Raw genomic sequence first — 18750 nt, forward strand, 5'->3', positions numbered from 1 at the left:
AGCTTTAGGGATTTAGGGAATTTCCGGTGTGTTTGTATCATTCTTGTCACCTTGAGGAGCTCAGAGAGGGCTTGTGTGGAGTTCCTTGTGGATAATCTGCTGGTGGTAACAGAGTTTGTTTTAGGCTGATGTAAGAAGTGAGTGTTGTGACGACGAAGGCTCGTGTGCATCACTGCTGTTGCGTCACACTCTGAGTGGTGCAGCATCTTCAATCAGCCCCAGTTTCCTTAGTCATACATTTTCCCTCTGCTTTGAAAGGACTTTGCTGATTTCATCAGACAATAAAAAAGTGTGACTGTATGACTGTAGTGTGACTGTAAGTGTCAGTATTTATTGTCTGTTTTATTTATCTTTTCCTCTGTATGTGAAACAATGTTCAAACAGCCTAAGCTTTGCATGTCAGGGCATGGCAGATTTTTATAATGGAGAAATGACTCACTCAATAAGAAATGAGCCTGCACAGAGGCTCGTGATGTGGATCAAGAGACCACATGACGGCACCTGCTTCATCCAGAGCATCATGTTCACTTCCTCCATTATGTTTGGGTCGAACCAAACCACTCCCTGAAAGAGGGGTGAGGCTGGATGTTGCAGCCGGGCTTCAGAGGATTAGAGGAATTACATGGAAAAAGCTTCACTAAAGTTAAGCTTTGCAGAACAGGGAAATTAAATAGAACAATTTGCAGGATTGGGCATTTTTTAGGACCAAAAACATTATGTGAGAGACAAAAAAGCTGTGGTGTAAAAATGTCCCTGCTGAATTTTGATGAAAGATTTGGGTTAAGTTAACACACAGGTGTGACGAATGGTCTCCTGTCTTGATGTTGACATCCTTCATGGCTTTGGAGAGGCATAACCAGGTGTTACAATCCATTGTCTCATTTTGAGCCTAACCAAGCACTAAATGGAGGAATAATTGTGTCAGTGACTGTGTGAAGTGTTATTTAAGGATCACAGCCAGGAGAAGGAAGCTTAAAATTACTCTATATTAAATGAGCCTTGACAAGGGCACAAACCCGACAGTCTTTTATTTGAAATGGAAACTATTTATGGGATTTTTGTCCAATAATAGAAGATTATTACATTTTAATTGATGATAGTTCTTGAACCACAATTTTCTGTCTTTCTGATGCAGGACTGAGGCCCAGATCAAAGATCCAGCTGTCACTGCTCAGCATCTCCCTTATAGCTACATCCATCCATCTCTTCTTCACTCTCTGTCTGTATCACCTCCTCCTGTTCCCGCCAGACTCTCTCTCTCTTTCTCTCACCACCCCCGCCCCCTCCCGACCCTCAGCCTCCCTGATGCCTAAGAACAGCAAGGTGACGCAGCGCGAGCCGAGCCATGAGCACGTCACAGAGTCGGTGGCCGATCTGCTCGCACACGAGGAGGTGCTCGATTACCAGAACAGCTCCCTGAACCTTGGAGGGGCCACCGGGAAAAAGGTCCCGCAGATAGAGTTGCCCGAGAACGATGGACGCCCCGCCTGGAACAGCAAACTGCAGTACATCCTGGCTCAGGTGGGCTTCTCTGTGGGCCTAGGGAACGTGTGGCGCTTCCCATACCTGTGCCAGAAGAACGGAGGAGGTAAGTTACTTGAATTAGTCCAAGCTGCAGCGTTGCACAAGGATCATCACATTTACTGTCAATGTACTTAAGTTCATATTTTACAGAAATACTTGATATCAGTAAATTCATCTTAACTTAAAGCCCTCAATGAGCAGATTTTACCACAACCCTTTGTGATAGTAACAAAAAAGACAATATGTCGGATAGTAATGTGCGCTTATAGTGTCTCCGACCTAGAGATATTAACTGCTCCAATTTTCTTTGGTATCTTAATATTTAAAAGATAGAGGCGTATAACCACATAGAGGTTTTAAACATAGCAACTCTAAGTAATTTTTCCATGAAGTGGAACGTGTAATAGACAACTAACATAAAGTGTTGCAGATGTTCATGATCCCCCTCAAGATAATTTGCAATAACTTTGATCCGCTGACTTTTCATCTAAGTTATTGATTTGTCCAATACTTTATGACCAAACATGTGCAAAACTAAGAACGTTCCCAACCAGCCTCAGGTGTACAATCAATTTAATGCCAATTAGCAAATGTGAACATGCTAAACTAAGGTTGTGAACATGCTTAACATTACACCTATTACACCAAAAAATAACTTCTCAATTGATTTACTCCCTCAGTAAACACTGTAGACATGAGTTTATGGTCTTAATCGTAGTTTCAATTGTTCTTCCCATCAGCATGATGTTCATTTCATAAATGATGACCCTATTTAAAGTAAAATAGACGATAAAGCAGGGTATGCTTTAGTGCATGGCTACCTTGTGATTGACAGGTTGCTACCACAATGCTGTCTGGTCTGGTTGTTGTCCCCGTTTTTGTCTTACAACTTTTACCCTTCATAGTGGGTTTTCAGTACATGAAAGTTAATTGTGATATTTTTGGTCGCCTAATAATGTCCTATAGTGTTTGGTTAAACTTCACGTCACAATTACTACATCAACTTCTTGGGTTTTTACCCGAAAGTAATATGGGTTCCTGTCTTATTGTAAACATAATGTAATGGAATTACATTGTTTCTGATATCTGTTGGATAGATAGATAGATAGATAGATAGATAGATAGATAGATAGATAGATAGATAGATAGATAGATAGATAGATAGATAGATAGATAGATAGATAGATAGATAGATAGATAGATAGATAGATAGATAGATAGATAGATAAAGTCAGCATCTGCTCAGCTTCTTTTTTAGCTTGCCAGCTGTGTTGCAGTTACCCTCACAAACTACATGGAGCTTCCATTCAGGACAGAAAACAGCGAAATCTAAATATAGCTTCACTATTGATTACTACTGCCGACAGGGCAGGCCAGGCTCCACTGATACTCTGGTAAACAGAGAAGGGCCTGATGAAAAATGTAACTGTATAGTGATGAGGGGTTATTTTTGTCTGGGCTGCATGTAACCGGAGGTGTACACAGTGTAAACCTGAGTTCACTATAGGTGGAAAAACATCTTGTCATCATTGCTACTTTCCTAATGGATTTAATGTTGTTGTGTGTGCTGCCTGTGTTTGATTTACTGCACATGGGCAGGATATATCGCTTAAAGGGAGGATTTACTGACAGTAGACTCCCAGACCAGTCAGGTTATGCGTCCTGGTCAGCAACCATTTTTCACTCAGTAATTGTGTGTCTGGCAGCCAATTACAGACACATTAAAGGTCTGTGTTGTTTGGGAGTTATCGCTGTGTGGGCTTCTCTCTCATTGATGGTACCTCATCATGTCTTTCTCTTCTCCCTCTAACATCCTCTATAATTTATCCCTCCATTGTCACATCTTTATGGTCACATCCCTGCTGTATATCACCTTATATAATATATAATGGAGTGGATTTAAAAATCCTGGCAGAGGCCCAAAAGGCCCTTTTGCCTCCTCTCTTCTCTTTCTGCCTCATTACTCCACCCACTATCAGAGTGTGTGCTACTGTATGTAATTCCCACTTTTGATGTATTTGCCTGCTATAAGTCCCCGATGACGAATCCCCCTTCACATGGAACACAGTTGCATCCTGATTATGCCGCTCTGGATTAAGCTGCAGAGAGACAAATTTAGACTTTCACAAAAAAGAAAACGAAATTCAAAGAATATTTCTCAGTGGAATCGATGACCTTATGTTTGAGAGAAGCTTGGTGTGGGAGGGAGTTGAGTAAATATATCTCAATGGATCACATTTTGCAAGTTAAACTGAAGCAACATATTTGAAGTACTGTACATATGACACTGGTATTAAAACAGCTACTTTTATACTCACATTATTCAAGGATTATATCAGTACATTTACATGTTTAGCCCATTTAATACAAATACACTCATAGATGACCAGACTTTTTTTATTTAAATATACATATCACTGTTTCAGAAAGGTGCTGATTCATTACTGTCGTCATTTTTGAGACTGTTTGTGATGGTTCTGTCATATTGGATTGCATTGTATTGAACATTTTGGTCCTGGCATATAAAAGAGGGAGACAAATAGCAGTCTAATAATACGACAGCACAATAGACTACTCAAAAGACTCAAAACATATGATGTACTGTAACGAGCAAACAAGGTAAGGACTAATCTTAATAAAAGGCGTGAAATAAATTCTAAAGCAATATGGTACACTGTGAAAAGTGTTTATCCATAATGTAAAGTTTCTGATATTTAAAGTAAAAGATTACATTTGAGGAAAAGTCCACTCTTACATAATCTGAAAAAAAGGATAATCTTTAATTCCCACAGCAGCAACTAAATTTCTGCTAATGAATTAGTTTGTTTTGTTTATTTTTCATTAGAAATATACCTTTGCGTCTTTGCAATTGTCAGACAAATACAACAACAACAACAAAAGGCATTAAAGTGAAGGACGGCCGTCACCTTTTTTCTCTGTTGGTTTGCTACCCAAACATATTAGTCTACTTCCCTTGGTCTCTGTCTGACTCGCATGCCTCCATTTTAGTTTTGTACTAATTGACACATTTGCCTTGAAATGCCTAATGCAATGTGCCTCCCGGTTTTTCAGGTGCCTATCTGGTTCCCTACTTCATCCTCCTCCTCCTCATCGGCATCCCGCTCTTCTTCTTGGAGCTGGCTGTGGGTCAGAAGATCCGGCGTGGGAGCATCGGGGTCTGGAACTATGTCTGTCCCAGTCTGGGCGGTATAGGGATGTCCAGTCTGATGGTGAGGGGGGGAAATGCACTCATTTCCATTTTCAGAATGTTCTCTCATCTCTACAGCTGAAAGCCTAAGACATACACTTGATAACATTTTCTTTAATGTGCTGTTCGGAAAAGCAGTTTGATAGCAGCATGGTGGAGAGAATAAGTGTGGATCCTCTGATAAGAATCAAGGATGATAATGGAGAAAAGCTTGCAGTTAAAGGAAGCATATCTTCCTGAATGTGCACCAGTATAAGAAGAAAAACAGCAACTTTTCTGTCCGCATGATTTATTTAAAATACTATTATGCCTTTCGTCTGCTTGAGCAAACACTTATCTATTTAAGGCACAAACATCATTTGATCTGTAAGTTACATGACGTGTGGTTTGTGTCTCTTATGCATGTTTATAGCATGTAACAACCATGAAACTGATACGGCAATGAGCAGGATAAAGTTTCAGGAACATCTGGAGTCACCACAACAACCCTCACACTGCCTAAGGCTTTCTTGTGTTTATTGGAGGTATCGGCGAGCTTTAGAGTAAAAGGTGGCCTTTCGTTAGAGTTGCACGGCTGACGCAGAAGTAGCTATAAATATCTCATAGAAGATCAGTGTTGAAAAGAGAGCGCTTTAATTATTCATGCTTTCCTCAGCCTTATTTAGCTTGTGAGTGTCCTGGCTGGCAAGACTGCTCTGGAGATTGACAGCAACATGGAACATACACAAAGCATGCTGCCTCATTTGCATACATTTCTCTCGCTGTATTATACAGTTTAGTGGAGGTATGAAAATTGACACCTTATACTGTGCTCTGTCTATCCTTCTGTCTATCCAGGTGTGTGGCTTTGTGGGTCTCTACTATAATGTTATCATCGGCTGGAGCATCTTCTATTTCTTCCAGTCCTTCCAGTATCCTCTTCCATGGAGCGAGTGTCCAATCAGAAGGAACGGGACGCTTGCCAGTGAGTGACAGTAAATACCAACTAAGAAACAAGGAACGTTACATGTGTAGCACATTTGAAACACCGAGGTGATTTACTGTAAGGTGGTTTGCATAAAGCAAGAGAGATATTTTACAAAAAAAACACATCATCACCTCATGGTGGCGCTAGAGGAAAATTCAGAGGATCACCAAAGTCATTAGGATTCCTCATTTGGGAAACATAAATGTCTCTACAAAATTCCATGGCGATCTATTAAACAATTTGTGAGTTAGTTCTGTTTTTACCAAAGAGTGGATGAAGAAATAGTAATCAATGAAAGGCTCAGGAAATCAGATGAGCTTTACAGCCCAGCATTTTAGCTACATGTGGAAAAAGTCTATCGGGAACTACTGGGTTTATTCATGGATATAAGAAATATACTACTGGCCAGTTTGTGATGTTTTTTTCCAATCGACCTTCTGTGTCAAATGCCATTACAATAGATGAATGCTTTACTGTCTAACATCAAGAGTGCATACATTTTCAGGATTATGTTATGTCATTGTTATAATCAATCTTCATAATAGTATATACATGGTTCTTTCCATAATTATACCTCAATGGGCCCCCATGCTACGAGCTTTAGGATTGAATTTACAGCCTCAGCCTTTCAACACACCTACAGCAAGCAGATCAGACAAATTGCCATAACTTCCTTACAACTTTCTGTCACGACTTCACGGACATAGTCCAGATTAAAACCCTCCGGAGTTCATTCGATTAGAGGCGATAATAACATAGCCCCGAGTCTAGCCAAGAGACTCTCAGCGTGTGTGACTCAGCGAGGCTGAGGCTGCTGACAGAAAGGAGGAGAGCAGAGATTCAGACTGAAGGACACAAATGTGAAGGACAGCAGCAGAGTGTAAAACATTTTGACTGTATGTTGGCTTTCCTTTATCAGTATCCAGTGTGACAAACAAAGCATCATGATGGAACAAGACAGTTATCAATTTAGCAGAGGCCATTTTGATTTAATCAGATTTAGATTGTCATACATCTGATGAGAGCTTTCCCTGCACCTGTATGTGGGAATCTGCACCATGCTGCAATATTATGTGGAGAAACGCAAGACTTAACTTAACTCTAAACTCACACACAGTATATATATTATGCTTTAATCTGCCCAAGGTAAGAATGTACTGTGTGTACTGTAAAAAACCTCAGGGATTGTGAATTGCAGGTTCATGCTTTGCATACTAAGTACACAGTTGACCTTGTTTAGCTCCCTTCATGTCTGAGAAGTGTAAACCAGCCGGGAATTGAGATATTGACTCAAGCAAACACTCATTACATTTCTCCCTCTGCCCTCTCCGTGACATCCAAACCTCCCCTGCTGCATCTTCACACCCAATTTATCTTCCTTCATACTCATTAACACCCAAACTAAAGCTCCATTGCCCTCTGTCTGTAAAACATACAGTTGTGGAGCCGGAGTGTGAGAAAAGCTCAGCCACGACCTACTTCTGGTACCGTCAGACTCTGAACACCACCAGCACCATCGCAGAGAGCGGTGGCCTCAATGTGAAGATGACCCTGTCTCTGCTGGTGGCGTGGATCATCGTCTGCCTCGCTGTCATCAGAGGGATCGCCTCCTCCGGGAAGGTAGTGGAGAGGATGGGGCTGAAATGTATGATGTGATGACAGAAAACATGAAGGAGACCAACGTATTCTCTTACCTGATGGTGTGTTTCCCTTTTCCTTTTTTCACAGGTGATGTACTTCAGCTCTCTTTTCCCCTACGTGGTGCTGTTCTGTTTCCTGGTCCGAGGTTTGATGCTGAAGGGCTCAGTGGATGGCATCGCTCACATGTTCACTCCCAAGGTGAGACTTTCTTCCTATCAGTGTTATTAATCAACCATGTAGACAAATGCACAACAATCTGACTTTCTCTTTCCATCCCTCACAGTTGGAGAAGATGCTGGAGCCGCAAGTGTGGAGGGAGGCGGCCACCCAGGTCTTCTTCGCCCTGGGTCTGGGGTTTGGAGGAGTCATAGCCTTCTCCAGTTACAATAAGATCGATAACAACTGTCATTTTGATGCGGTGCTCGTCTCTTTCATCAACTTCCTCACTTCCATTCTGGCCACGCTGGTAGTGTTCGCCGTGCTGGGCTTCAAGGCCAACATCATGAATGAAAAGTGTGTCGTAGAGTAAGTTCAACACCTGCAGGAGCTCAATATCCTTAAGCATCGTTCATGGTGTATGTAAAAACCTTGAAGCTTGACCAACTCAGCCACTTGTTTGTTAACATGCGAATTTAGATGAACCAAAAATTGTAGCCTGAATTTTCACGACATACCACTAATATTTAAAAACAATAGATCATCATGAAAGTAAAGGGGTTAAGAAAATCCTTTCAGCACATGCATATCAAATATATTACAGTGTAATATAAACATTGTGCAATAATATGTACATATTATCTTGTCGTTGTCGTACTCAAGTCGAAGCAGACTCTATATACTGTAATTCACTCTTAATATATGTACATAAACCCCCTCTGTACGTAGCTTAACTTATTATTCAGTATTTAGTACTTACTACCTGTCTGGCATCCAAACTCAACATCTTTCTTTAGATATCTTCTTAAGACTCACTTTCCTCCTATTACTTTTAATTAACTGATGGTATGTTGTTATTTAAATTATTTTATCTAGTTTATGTCTTAAGTTCTGGATATTTATAATTTGTTATGTTTTTATTGTAAAGCACCAGCAACTTTATTTTTGAAAGGTGCTTTATAAATGAAGTTATTATTATATACAGTCCAGCCGTTGCTTGTATGTACTATGTGAATGTTTGCCTGATATCAGTGGATTATGTTTCTTTTATCTCTGTAGGAATGCAGAAAAGATCCTGGGATACCTCAACTCTAACGTCCTGAGCCACGATCTCATCCCTCCACATGTGAACTTCTCCCAACTCTCCACATCAGACTACGCTGAGATGTACGGGGTCATCAAGACTCTGAAAGAGGGCAGCTTCACCCAGCTGGGTCTGGAGCCTTGTCTCCTGGAGGACGAGCTGAACAAGGCAAGTCTTCGGCACGGCCCCACTACAGCCGACTCCTTAGCATGTTCTTAGTTTGACTCCTTTTCCACCAGTCAGTCTGTTACCTCTGACCGTCTCTCTGCAGTCTGTTCAGGGTACCGGCCTGGCCTTCATCGCCTTCACAGAGGCCATGACCCATTTCCCGGCGTCTCCGTTCTGGTCAGTGATGTTCTTCTTCATGCTCATCAACCTCGGCCTGGGCAGCATGATCGGCACCATGACCGGCATCACCACGCCAGTCCTCGACGCCTACAAGGTCCAGAAGGAGCTTTTCACAGGTAGACCTGCCTCACTGACAGGACACTGTGTGCTATTAGTAGTTGAATCTCTTTACTCAGCACTTCATTTAAGCACATCTAGGAACAGGCTGGATTAGGCTTTGTATTATTGCTCAGAGTGTACTGAATGCAAAACACTCACACTAAACAAAGCATTTTAGTTTCTATTTATTTCCTCTCCTCCTAATTTTTATTCTTCTTTTGGTTTGTTTCAGTGTGTTGCTGCATTGTGGCCTTCTTCTGTGGACTGCTGTTTGTTCAGCGCTCAGGGAACTACTATGTCACCATGTTTGATGATTACTCTGCCGGACTGCCTCTCACAGTGGTGGTCATCCTGGAGAATGTGTCTGTCGCTTGGATTTATGGCACAAAAAGGTACAACTGTCTGTAGGTTTGTGTGTATGTGTCTGAAATTCGTCACGCTCAAATATGAAATAAAACAGAAGACATAGGAGTGTTAAATAAGCGTAAAATTGTACGAAGGCACTAAATCATTACTGTTGTGTTTTTTTGGGGGTTTTTTTCTCCGTCAGGTTCATGCAGGATCTGGAGGACATGTTGGGTTTCCGACCTTGTATAATCTATTTCTACCTGTGGAAGTACGTGTCCCCTCTGTGTCTCATTGTGCTCATCTCAGCCACTGTCGTAGAGATGGCCATCAGTCCACCAGGATACAACGCCTGGGTCGAAGAGCTGGTTAGTGTGTGTGTGTGTGTGTGTGTGTGTGTGTGTGTGTGTGTGTGTGTGTGTGTGTGTGTGTGTGTGTGTGTGTGTGTGTGTGTGTGTGTGTGTGTGTGTGTGTGTGTGTGTGTGTGTGTGTGTGTGTGCGTGCGCGTGCGTGCGTGTGCGTGCGTGCGTGTGCGTGCGCGTTGCCAGCTGCCTTCACTGTTGGTTGTAACTTGCCAGCTGCCTTCAGGTTTCTTTTCTGTTTTTTTCCTGTCTCATATCTTGTATGCAATGTAGTAAATAACACAAAGCAGGTGTTCAGACTGAAAACGGGGTCTACAGCCACGCCAGCATCTTTGTGGAGCTGAACTTATAGTAACACAAAGCAGATGCATCCAAAAGTGAACATATGTGAAATTCATGGTGGCAATAGAGGAAAAGTCCACCAAAGTCAGCCAGATCCATCCTCTGGGAACTATGAATTTCTTCAGAAAATCTTTGGATTATAAATAATCACTAGAACCTCTGTGTGTGTGTGTGTCTGCAGGCTCAGGAACGCTTCGAGAGCTATCCTCCCTGGGCGCTGGCCATGTGCTTCTCTCTCATCGTCGTGGCCATGCTTCCTCTTCCTGTTGTCTACATCGCCCGTCGCTTCAACCTAATGTCAGACGGCTCCAACAAGCTGTCCGTCTCCTACCGTAAAACCATGATGAAGGACATATCCAACCTGGAGGAGCAGGACGAGTCCAGATTCATCCTCGGCGCCAAGCCCGGCGAGGCACCACCATCAGCGCCAGCACGCAGGGCCTTCCTGACTCCAGGAGGCACCAAAACCCTGGACACCAACTCCCTGTCTCCAAACATCTGCTATGGCACAAGCTACCAGAACGCTGCCATCAGCCCCACCACGCCGGCCACACCGACCACGCCGGCCACGCCCGAGTCTGACTCTTGACTGCTGTCCAAACGACCCTGACACCAATCCTGTAGCATAGTTCACCGTCCAGCCATAAAGTCTCCACCGGGGGTCATTGCAGAACCGAGAATCCCCACTACTGCCCTACTAACGCCACAAAGCTGTATGTAGCCTCCCAATTAATCTGAAAACAAGCTTCCCAAAATAACAATTCAGGAACCAACTGCAGCAGGAGGAAAAAAAAGAAAAAATTCACTCTTGACAGTGACCCACTGTACATCTGTATCTATTCTGTATATAATATCACAGGGTTTATTAAGGTAAAGTTATGTGATCTGCTTTTCTTTGCCTTAGTATAAGGATCCTCAGCAGTCACAGCCCCCCTTCACATACAAACACTCACACAGTTTAATGCACATCCCCGTCGGCACATTGCAGGGGATCTGAAAGAATGAATGTAGTGGAGCAGGTGGGGTCCTGGTTTTTGCTCAGTACACTGGACACAGTGGGCCAAGATGAATGTGAGTTTAATTATGTTATGGTTTAAAACCTGTCCTCCGTAGTGGTACAGTGTGTTAAAGCCATACAGTCAAAGTTATTTTCTATAAAGTCTTATGCAGTGATTACAGTCAAAACATACATTATGTCTACACAAGCACCTCTGTTCTCGAAAGAGCTAGAAAACACTTCTCACTGATCTGTTTTCAGGGCTCTGTGTGATGTAAACTATGCTTAAGGCTGCTCTAAAGACATCCATTTATGTCCCATTTCACTCTGTGTCACTCTGTGTAGCCAGTATTGTAAACGGTGGTATGCAGTATAGTAATATGGTAGAGGATAAAATGATTTTGTCATCCGTTACACACAAATTATTACTTGGGAAAATCACTCATTTCTGTTTCTCCACCAAAGAGCACATAGAAAACAACAAAACATTTGAAATCCACATATTTATGTTACAGAAAAAAATTTAAAGGATGTGCTGAATTGTGTTGAAAGTGAACCACTTTCAACGCTTGTTTAAAGCACATACGACTGAAAAACAAGGCACTTGTTATCATTCAGTGACAGAAAGCACAGCTTGTTCATGAGAATTGGACACAAATGATTCCTCGCTTAATGCAGTTTTGACTTTCTTCCTACTAGGCCACAAAAGCACAAAAGAGATTTCACACAATTATTGGGCACAAGTGAATTACTAACCCTAATTGTTGACGTATTGTTTTGAAGACTTATGCACACTTAGAAGTAAAAAGAATAGCTTAAAACACAATGAATATGAAATAGAAATTAGCAATGGACCAAATGATTTAGGAACAGAAGGAACAAAAATACCAAAATATGTTATATTAAACTCATCGAATAACTAAGTATGAACTTCTGTAAGCCTTGGACAAACTGTACATACATGCACAAATAATCACACATTGATGCACACAGTTTCTGTATATGTTTGGAATAATAGACCTCATTAAGTGTTATTTAAACAGACAGACACCAACACGTCTTCTTTACGATGAAGATCTTTGACCTCTAGTTGAACGTTTCATTATTGTACACATTGGTAGCAAATAGTTGTGCAAAACTGTCAAGTTCACACTGAGCACACTCAAGTTCCTGTTACATGGAAGAGGATACCTTAATTTATTTTTTTATCACAATATTCAAAGCCATGGCGTTAAGGATTAAAAGGACTATATTTATATTCCTGTATATTTGCATTGTAGATGTGATGAACAACAAAGATTTATCTTTTAAAAGTGACCAGTATATATTTTCATCTTCTGTGACGCTTATTTAAATTGTATATCTAAAGACTTGTCTATTTTGTAGTTTGTGTAGCTATTTCTTGTTGTGCGATGTGAAAATGCTGCTGGGCGGTGATGTGTGATGTGAAGTGTAGTCTTTATGGACAGTAGCTAGTCGTTGTGTGTTCTTCTGGCTGCAACTGCAGGTGTGAAGTGATGTCCGTTCACCTGTCTCATCACTTTAGCCTTAGCAGTCAGCTTGTTTTTAGCCACACTAGCACCATCTCTGTTGACCACAACACCATCTAGCATGTCAAACTTTCCTCTTGTGACAGGATAATCTCTGAAAATAATTCCTGTCTGCCTCAGCCATATTGAGATGAATGCTAAAATAGCTCCGTGCTAAATGTTAGCAGGTTGCCCTGCTAATTGTATGAAAACACGCTAACATGCTGTTACCTTTCGCTTGACAAGATTATTAGCATACCAACTAACCTAACCTGTTAATGTTGTTATGAAATATCACCATGCTAGAAAATCAAATGGTTGCTAGCATACATGTTAAGGTGCTAATAAGCTTTCGGCTCAAATTCTGCATTCACTCAATTTTAGCAGAAAGTGATAAACAGGAAAAACCTTCTGTTATTCAGCACATTTAGGCGGTTTATAAGCAGGTGATATCAGACACAAACAAACAGTGTAGCTATTTTAAGTTAGCTGAATTTATTCTATCAGTATTAATATTGGACTTAATTTAGATGTAACTGCTAATAGTTTTGTTGTTCGTTTTTTTTTGTCACTATTCCTGAAATCTCAGACTTGGAATAATTAACTTGGAGGATGACATAAGTGTTTATTTGTAACCTGGTCACTTGTTATTATGGTCTTGATGAATCAGAAGGAACGCATTCAGACAAGTTTTATTTCGACAAAACAGCCATTTTGTTGTGTTTTTGTGTCCTTATTCCTTCGGTCACATTACTGTAAATGGACTGATACATCTAGGCAAACATAAGCACAGACCACGCTCATGTTTCAACTTTTAATGCAATCACATGGCATCAAAATGTTAAAACTGTCCAAATGTTTGCCCCTCTGGAGCTAGATTTGTTCCTTCATTTTCAATCCAATCAGCAGTTTGGTGTTCTGTGTATAAAGAGCATCACTGCCTTGGTGTCTAGTGTGGCTCTAAACTTTAAGTCTTGTTTTATCTTGTCTTGTTTTAGTCAGTGTGAGCCAGGAACTTCCTGCTGAGAGTGTGTCATGTAGAGATCTCTCTGTTGTTCAAGTCTGTAAATAATCTTGTGTAATCAAGATAGATTTTATCCATGTGAGGTATATCATTGTATTAAAAAGTAACAGTTTTAGCTGTAAATGCAATATAAAGTAATAATGAATGTGATTAATGCACTTTTTTTTCACTTGGACTGCAAAAAAAGTTGGGTTTGTTTTGTAGTCCTCATAGTGTAAAAGCAATATCAAGTAATTAAACTGCAGAACAATTTAAGATTGACACAATAGTGTTAGTTAATAGCAATGATTAGGAGCTGACCCTTACAGCCAAAGGGATGTTACAACGTTTCCTTACAAGTGCTGGAGTGTGTGTGCGTATGTAAATATAATAAATGTGTGTGAATGTGTGTTTGAGTGTGAACTATATATATATATATATGTGTATGTTTGTAGATTCCTTGTTTTACCTGTGGGTGCAGGGCCTTACTGAGCACACGTTTAAAGCACTGTCTGTACAGGAGACTCGTTTATAAATGTCTCTTTACAGCTTCTCTATCTCTCTCTCTCTTTCCTGAGTCATATTACGATTGTATAATACTGACAATTATTGTAAAAAGAAAAATGTGAACCAAAAATATTAATAATAAAGAGTGGACAAGCTGCTGCTTTTTTTAAACTCTTTTTTAATTTAGATACAAAGCTGTGTAAAAAAAATAGAATTTATAAGTTTACATTATAACATCATCAGGAATGTTACTAAGCTAGTTAGTTAAACTAAGATGGTAAACATTTTACCTGCTTAACGTCAGCATGTTGGCATTGTCATGAGCAAGTGATCATGCTGACATAAGCATTTAGCTCAAAGCACAACTGTACCTGAGAACAGCATCAATAGCATTGCTAACTTCTTGTTTATAAAAACTTTCTACTGTATATATATATGTACTACCTGCATGTCTTATTGTTGTAATTGAAAATAAAACAGAAATGAATCAATACAAATAATAATTTGTTACCCATGTTAACCTATGTAGCCACTGAAGGTTTTCAGTATAAAAACACCTGCAAATGTAGCTTTTGGGTGTAATTGTTTTAAATATACTTATTAAGTGTTGAAGTTAAAGAAATTAAACAGCAAGCAGACATGAAAATAATATCAAGTTTAAAAAGTATGATGTAGCATGTAGGAGAATGCTGTGTTATGTTCGTTAATGCATCTGTTCAGTTTGATTATCAAGAACAAGCTGATTCTTCAAGTAATAAACTTAAAAACGCTGGTTCTCAAATCGGGTCTGGGAACATCTCAGGTAGTTCACAGTCCATCCCGTCTCAAATCACAGATCCTGATGCAACATTTCTCTCCGAGCCAGAAGCCCGGATACAGAGGCTCTGTGAATTCAGCTACAACCTTGTAAAGAAACTTCATACAGTCGGACACCTCGTAGAATGACAGAGTTCCCTTTGTAAAGTTCAGATAAACCCCGAGCCTGCCTTGACTGGGGCACGTTGTGAGCTGGATGCTGTCACCTCTGTGGCTCACAGAGTAGTGAGCAGAGCGATCAAGACTCCAGGAATTTGCATTGGCCCCAAAAGCTGACAGGGCGGTACTAGACTTTCTGACCATTCCTTTGTAGGCGAGGGCGATCTCAGCCTTGTCTCCTTCCACCTCTATCTCATAGTAGCAGCGCGCGGCCTGCAGTCCCTCCCTGCACAGAACCTGCCGTCGGTGGATGAACCTCTCCGGGGAACGAACAGCCGGGGTCTTACGCTTGAGAAGGCTCAGCCTCACTTCTTTGTCTCCTGCAGAAATATCCAGGTCCTCATGAGCTGTGGTGGGGTCCAGGCTGAGGTCGCATGCATCTGAGGTGATGAAGACAAACATGTAAATTAGCACTTTGGGAACACAGTTGTGTTTGACGCGGTCTACATACAGTAGTGGAGGAAGTATTCAAATCCTTTAGATCAGAAAGTAAAAGTTATGACTACTTAAGTAAAAGTACAGACAAATGAGAAATAAATGTGCTGCAGAAAAATGTTCCCTGTGACTGATATGTTGTTATATATGACATAGATTTTTAATACTAATGTATCAGTGTGCAAGAAACAAGTTACTGCTGCAGCTGGTCAAAGTGGAGCTCATTGTAACTTCATTATATACAGTTAGTGGTTCCCAACTTAAGGTTCAACAAGATAAATGTGAGAGGTTGTGAGACGATTAATGGAGATGAAAGAAGAAAAACAGTTCTGCTGCATAAATGTATATTTTGTTATTTTGTGGATTTTTTACCTCTTTGAAACATGAACATTTATCAGATTAACAGCGTAAAATCAGTTTTTGTAGGATTAAAAGCAAAACAGTTTGGTTTAATTTTAACAATATGTTGTATTCTAGAGGATTATTATGTGTTTCTTTTAGGTAAAAACTAAAAGGTGACTACAGCTGTCATAAATGTAGTTAAGTGAAAATTACTATATTTCCTTCTGAAATGTATTGGAGTTGAAGTATAAATAATATAAATTACAAACACTAAAGTAAGGCACAAGTACCTGGGTATTGTACTAATGTACTTCGTTACTTTCCATCAGTCTGTCTACATGTGAGTTGTTAAGCAATGTGGACCAAAGTGTAGATAATCAGGCTGTTGGTGCATCAGAAGACGGACTCACACTGCAGGAACTCTGCTCTGGTTTTGGGCTCCATGTTCTGTTCAGCCATGTTGTTAACTCCAGAGAAACCTACGAGACCATTTGAGAGCATCCTTAAGTTTCAGTGCTGATAGAGTTTGGACGATGGCTCCATTCAAATTGTGTCCCAGTAAGCTATGACAGTGAGTCTTGTTCATTGCATTATTAACACCTGTCTAAAACCTCTGTCACAATAAAAGCCTTTACCTTAAAGGGTCAGTTCACCCAAATACCAAAAAAATGGTAATATTTTTACTTTCCAAGGTTTTAAGATATTTGTCTTAGATATTTATCCACCCTAATACAATGGGGGAATTGGATTTAATGTGTAGTGCCCACAACACTGAAAAATATATATATAAAAAACAAAAATCACAAGCAGAGTAATACTACTACTACTACTACTACTACTACTACTACTACTACTTATATTAATAATACCGATAATAAAGTTTGACTAGCAGTTATTAGTCCAGACAATGCGACTGTGCGTTACCGGCTTCACGTCTTTGCTGCATGTCGTTCTCCTCTGAATCTTCTTCTAATTCCTGCTGCTCTGCACCGTCATCTACATTGAATAAATAGTCAATAAAAGCCATGACATATATAAATACAGTATAAAAATTTAATTAGATTGATGTTAAATGATTTCCACGTCAACAAAGATACATACCAGTTTGAGAGATTGAGGCAAACTTTCTGTCGCAAAATTCCTTCAGTTGCTTCCCGAGATGATTGACGGCTCTCTTGGTGAACTTAAAGGGGAGAAGAGGATCCTTTGGGTCCTCATGGAGATGGTCTTTTTTACAGAGGAGCTTCATTGAGGGCCATTCCTGTGAAGGGAGAGGATTAGAAAAGAGACAGAGGGAAAATAGAGCATCACCTATTATACAGATTCAGGTAACGTTTCTAGTGATTGTGATCAAAGTACCTGCAGGAAATGAACATCACTGTCAGTCTGTGCCAAACTATCCAGCTCAGCATCTCTCTTCCTCATTTCGTCCATCTTCAGCTGCAGGGCCTGTTGGGAGATCTTGACCTGAGCTGCTGCCTCCTCCTCATGGCCTCTGATCAGCTTCCTCACTGACATGTAATGTCTCTGGAGGCAGTCGATGACGCCAACCAAGACGGCTTCACAGTAGTCCTGTGTCTCTCTCCCCTTCTCCTGTTTTATACACAAGTGTGAGATCTCGGGAGTCCTGTTTCTATCCCATTTGTACTCTGGGATACAGAGTAAACACAGTATGAAGCAGTCACATGTTCTCCTCACCTGAATCTCTGTGAGAGTCTCCCCCATGTTCCTATATTTCTTTTCTTGTTCCTGGAGAATCTGCTTGGATTTTGTTTGCATATTTTTCAGCTCTTTCTTCAGTGTGTGTTGGATAGAAACACATTATTTGTTTAGTTTTATGAACCTGGTGTTAGCCTCCAAATCCATGTCGCCATCTCTGTTTCAAGATGGGCACCCAAGATTAGTGTCAACAATTCAGGATCAAACCAAATGTGATATATGATCACAATCCCACCTTCTGTTCCTGAGTTATTATGGCATTGAATAATAGACAGATTATGATGTCACAGTGAGTGAGTGAGTGAGTGATCCCTTCATCCTGTTATACATTTGTGTGAAATGTCACAATTAGTGAAAACTTGAGTTATGGCCAAAATACATGTTTTGAGAGATCACAGTGACCTTTGACCGCAAAAATATATTCAGTCCATCCTTAAAGAAATTCTCTCAAGTCGTTCCTGAGATGTGGCGTTCACGGACAATGCGAAAACATAATGAATGGACGTAAATCTTTCTTTCAAAAAGTCAGAAAGTGCGCCATTCGTTGTGTTTTCTGTTTGTCGTATTACACGTACCTGTTTCATCCTCCTTTCCTCCCCCACAGACCCGAATGTGTGTCCCGTGTGCTCAGCTGAAGCGCACATCGCACATATGATGCGCTCGTCGGTGCAGCAGTAGATGTCCAGAGGGCTGCGGTGCTCCCCGCACAGCCCGCTCCCTGAAGAGGGCCCTGTCTCCGTACAGCTCCAGGCTGCTCTCTGCGGCTTGGACAGCTCCGAGTGTTTCCTCTTAGCACCACGTCTCTCCATGTCCCTCACCAATTCGGATAGAGTTGTGTTCCTGATCAAATTGGGTCTGGAGAGAAACGTTTGACCGCATTCAGGACATCTGCACGCGCGGTTCATCCCTTCGTCACGATCCAGGTGCTTGTTGATGCACCACAAGCAGAAACTGTGTCCGCAAGAAATAGTTGCGGGATCCCTGAGAAGCTCGTCGCAGAGGTGACAGCAAAGGCGGTTCGTCTTCAGGGTGATACTAGGCCCCGCCATGGCTGAGGGGAGTCAGAAGTCCGGGCTGTCAAAAGTTTGGTTTCATTTCTGGTTCCCTTGTTTGGTTTCATTTCTGGTTAACTTTGATTGTTTCCTGAAGTCAGAGGAGATGGGTGTG

At 40.9% G+C, this 18750-nt stretch overlaps 2 protein-coding genes across 2 annotated transcripts; one reads left to right on the top strand and one right to left on the bottom strand.

Annotated features, from left to right (window-relative positions):
- Positions 1-1170: 1170 nt before the first annotated feature.
- Positions 1171-10665, top strand: LOC129105824 (sodium-dependent neutral amino acid transporter SLC6A17-like). Its single transcript, XM_054617030.1, has 11 exons — positions 1171-1588; positions 4597-4754; positions 5570-5696; positions 7138-7319; positions 7428-7538; positions 7624-7865; positions 8556-8748; positions 8852-9044; positions 9260-9419; positions 9578-9740; positions 10258-10665. Exons 1-11 carry the CDS (start codon positions 1306-1308, stop codon positions 10663-10665), a joined length of 2220 nt encoding a protein of 739 aa, XP_054473005.1. The 5' UTR covers positions 1171-1305.
- Positions 10666-14202: 3537 nt separating this feature from the next.
- LOC129105763 (tripartite motif-containing protein 16-like protein) lies at positions 14203-18750 on the bottom strand. Its single transcript, XM_054616947.1, has 7 exons — positions 18159-18750; positions 17563-17658; positions 17224-17457; positions 16966-17125; positions 16789-16860; positions 16275-16343; positions 14203-15467 (listed from the first exon to the last, which is right to left on the bottom strand). Exons 1-7 carry the CDS (start codon positions 18630-18632, stop codon positions 14920-14922), a joined length of 1653 nt encoding a protein of 550 aa, XP_054472922.1. The 5' UTR covers positions 18633-18750; the 3' UTR covers positions 14203-14919.

Source organism: Anoplopoma fimbria, chromosome 17, assembly GCF_027596085.1.
Source record: "Anoplopoma fimbria isolate UVic2021 breed Golden Eagle Sablefish chromosome 17, Afim_UVic_2022, whole genome shotgun sequence".
NCBI lineage: Eukaryota > Metazoa > Chordata > Actinopteri > Perciformes > Anoplopomatidae > Anoplopoma > Anoplopoma fimbria.

Excerpts from the sequence above, each read along its gene's own strand:
- LOC129105824 (XM_054617030.1), top strand. The coding sequence starts at position 1,306 with ATGCCTAAGAACAGCAAGGTGACGCAGCGCGAGCCGAGCCATGAGCAC. Across the intron at positions 8,749-8,851 it reads TGGAGGACGAGCTGAACAAG|TCTGTTCAGGGTACCGGCCT; the intron begins GCAAGTCTTCGG and ends GTCTCTCTGCAG. Across the intron at positions 9,045-9,259 it reads CCAGAAGGAGCTTTTCACAG|TGTGTTGCTGCATTGTGGCC; the intron begins GTAGACCTGCCT and ends GGTTTGTTTCAG.
- LOC129105763 (XM_054616947.1), bottom strand. The coding sequence starts at position 18,632 with ATGGCGGGGCCTAGTATCACCCTGAAGACGAACCGCCTTTGCTGTCAC. Across the intron at positions 17,458-17,562 it reads AGACTCTCACAGAGATTCAG|GAGAAGGGGAGAGAGACACA; the intron begins GTGAGGAGAACA and ends TGTATAAAACAG. Across the intron at positions 16,344-16,788 it reads GCAGCAAAGACGTGAAGCCG|GTTTCTCTGGAGTTAACAAC; the intron begins GTAACGCACAGT and ends ATGGTCTCGTAG.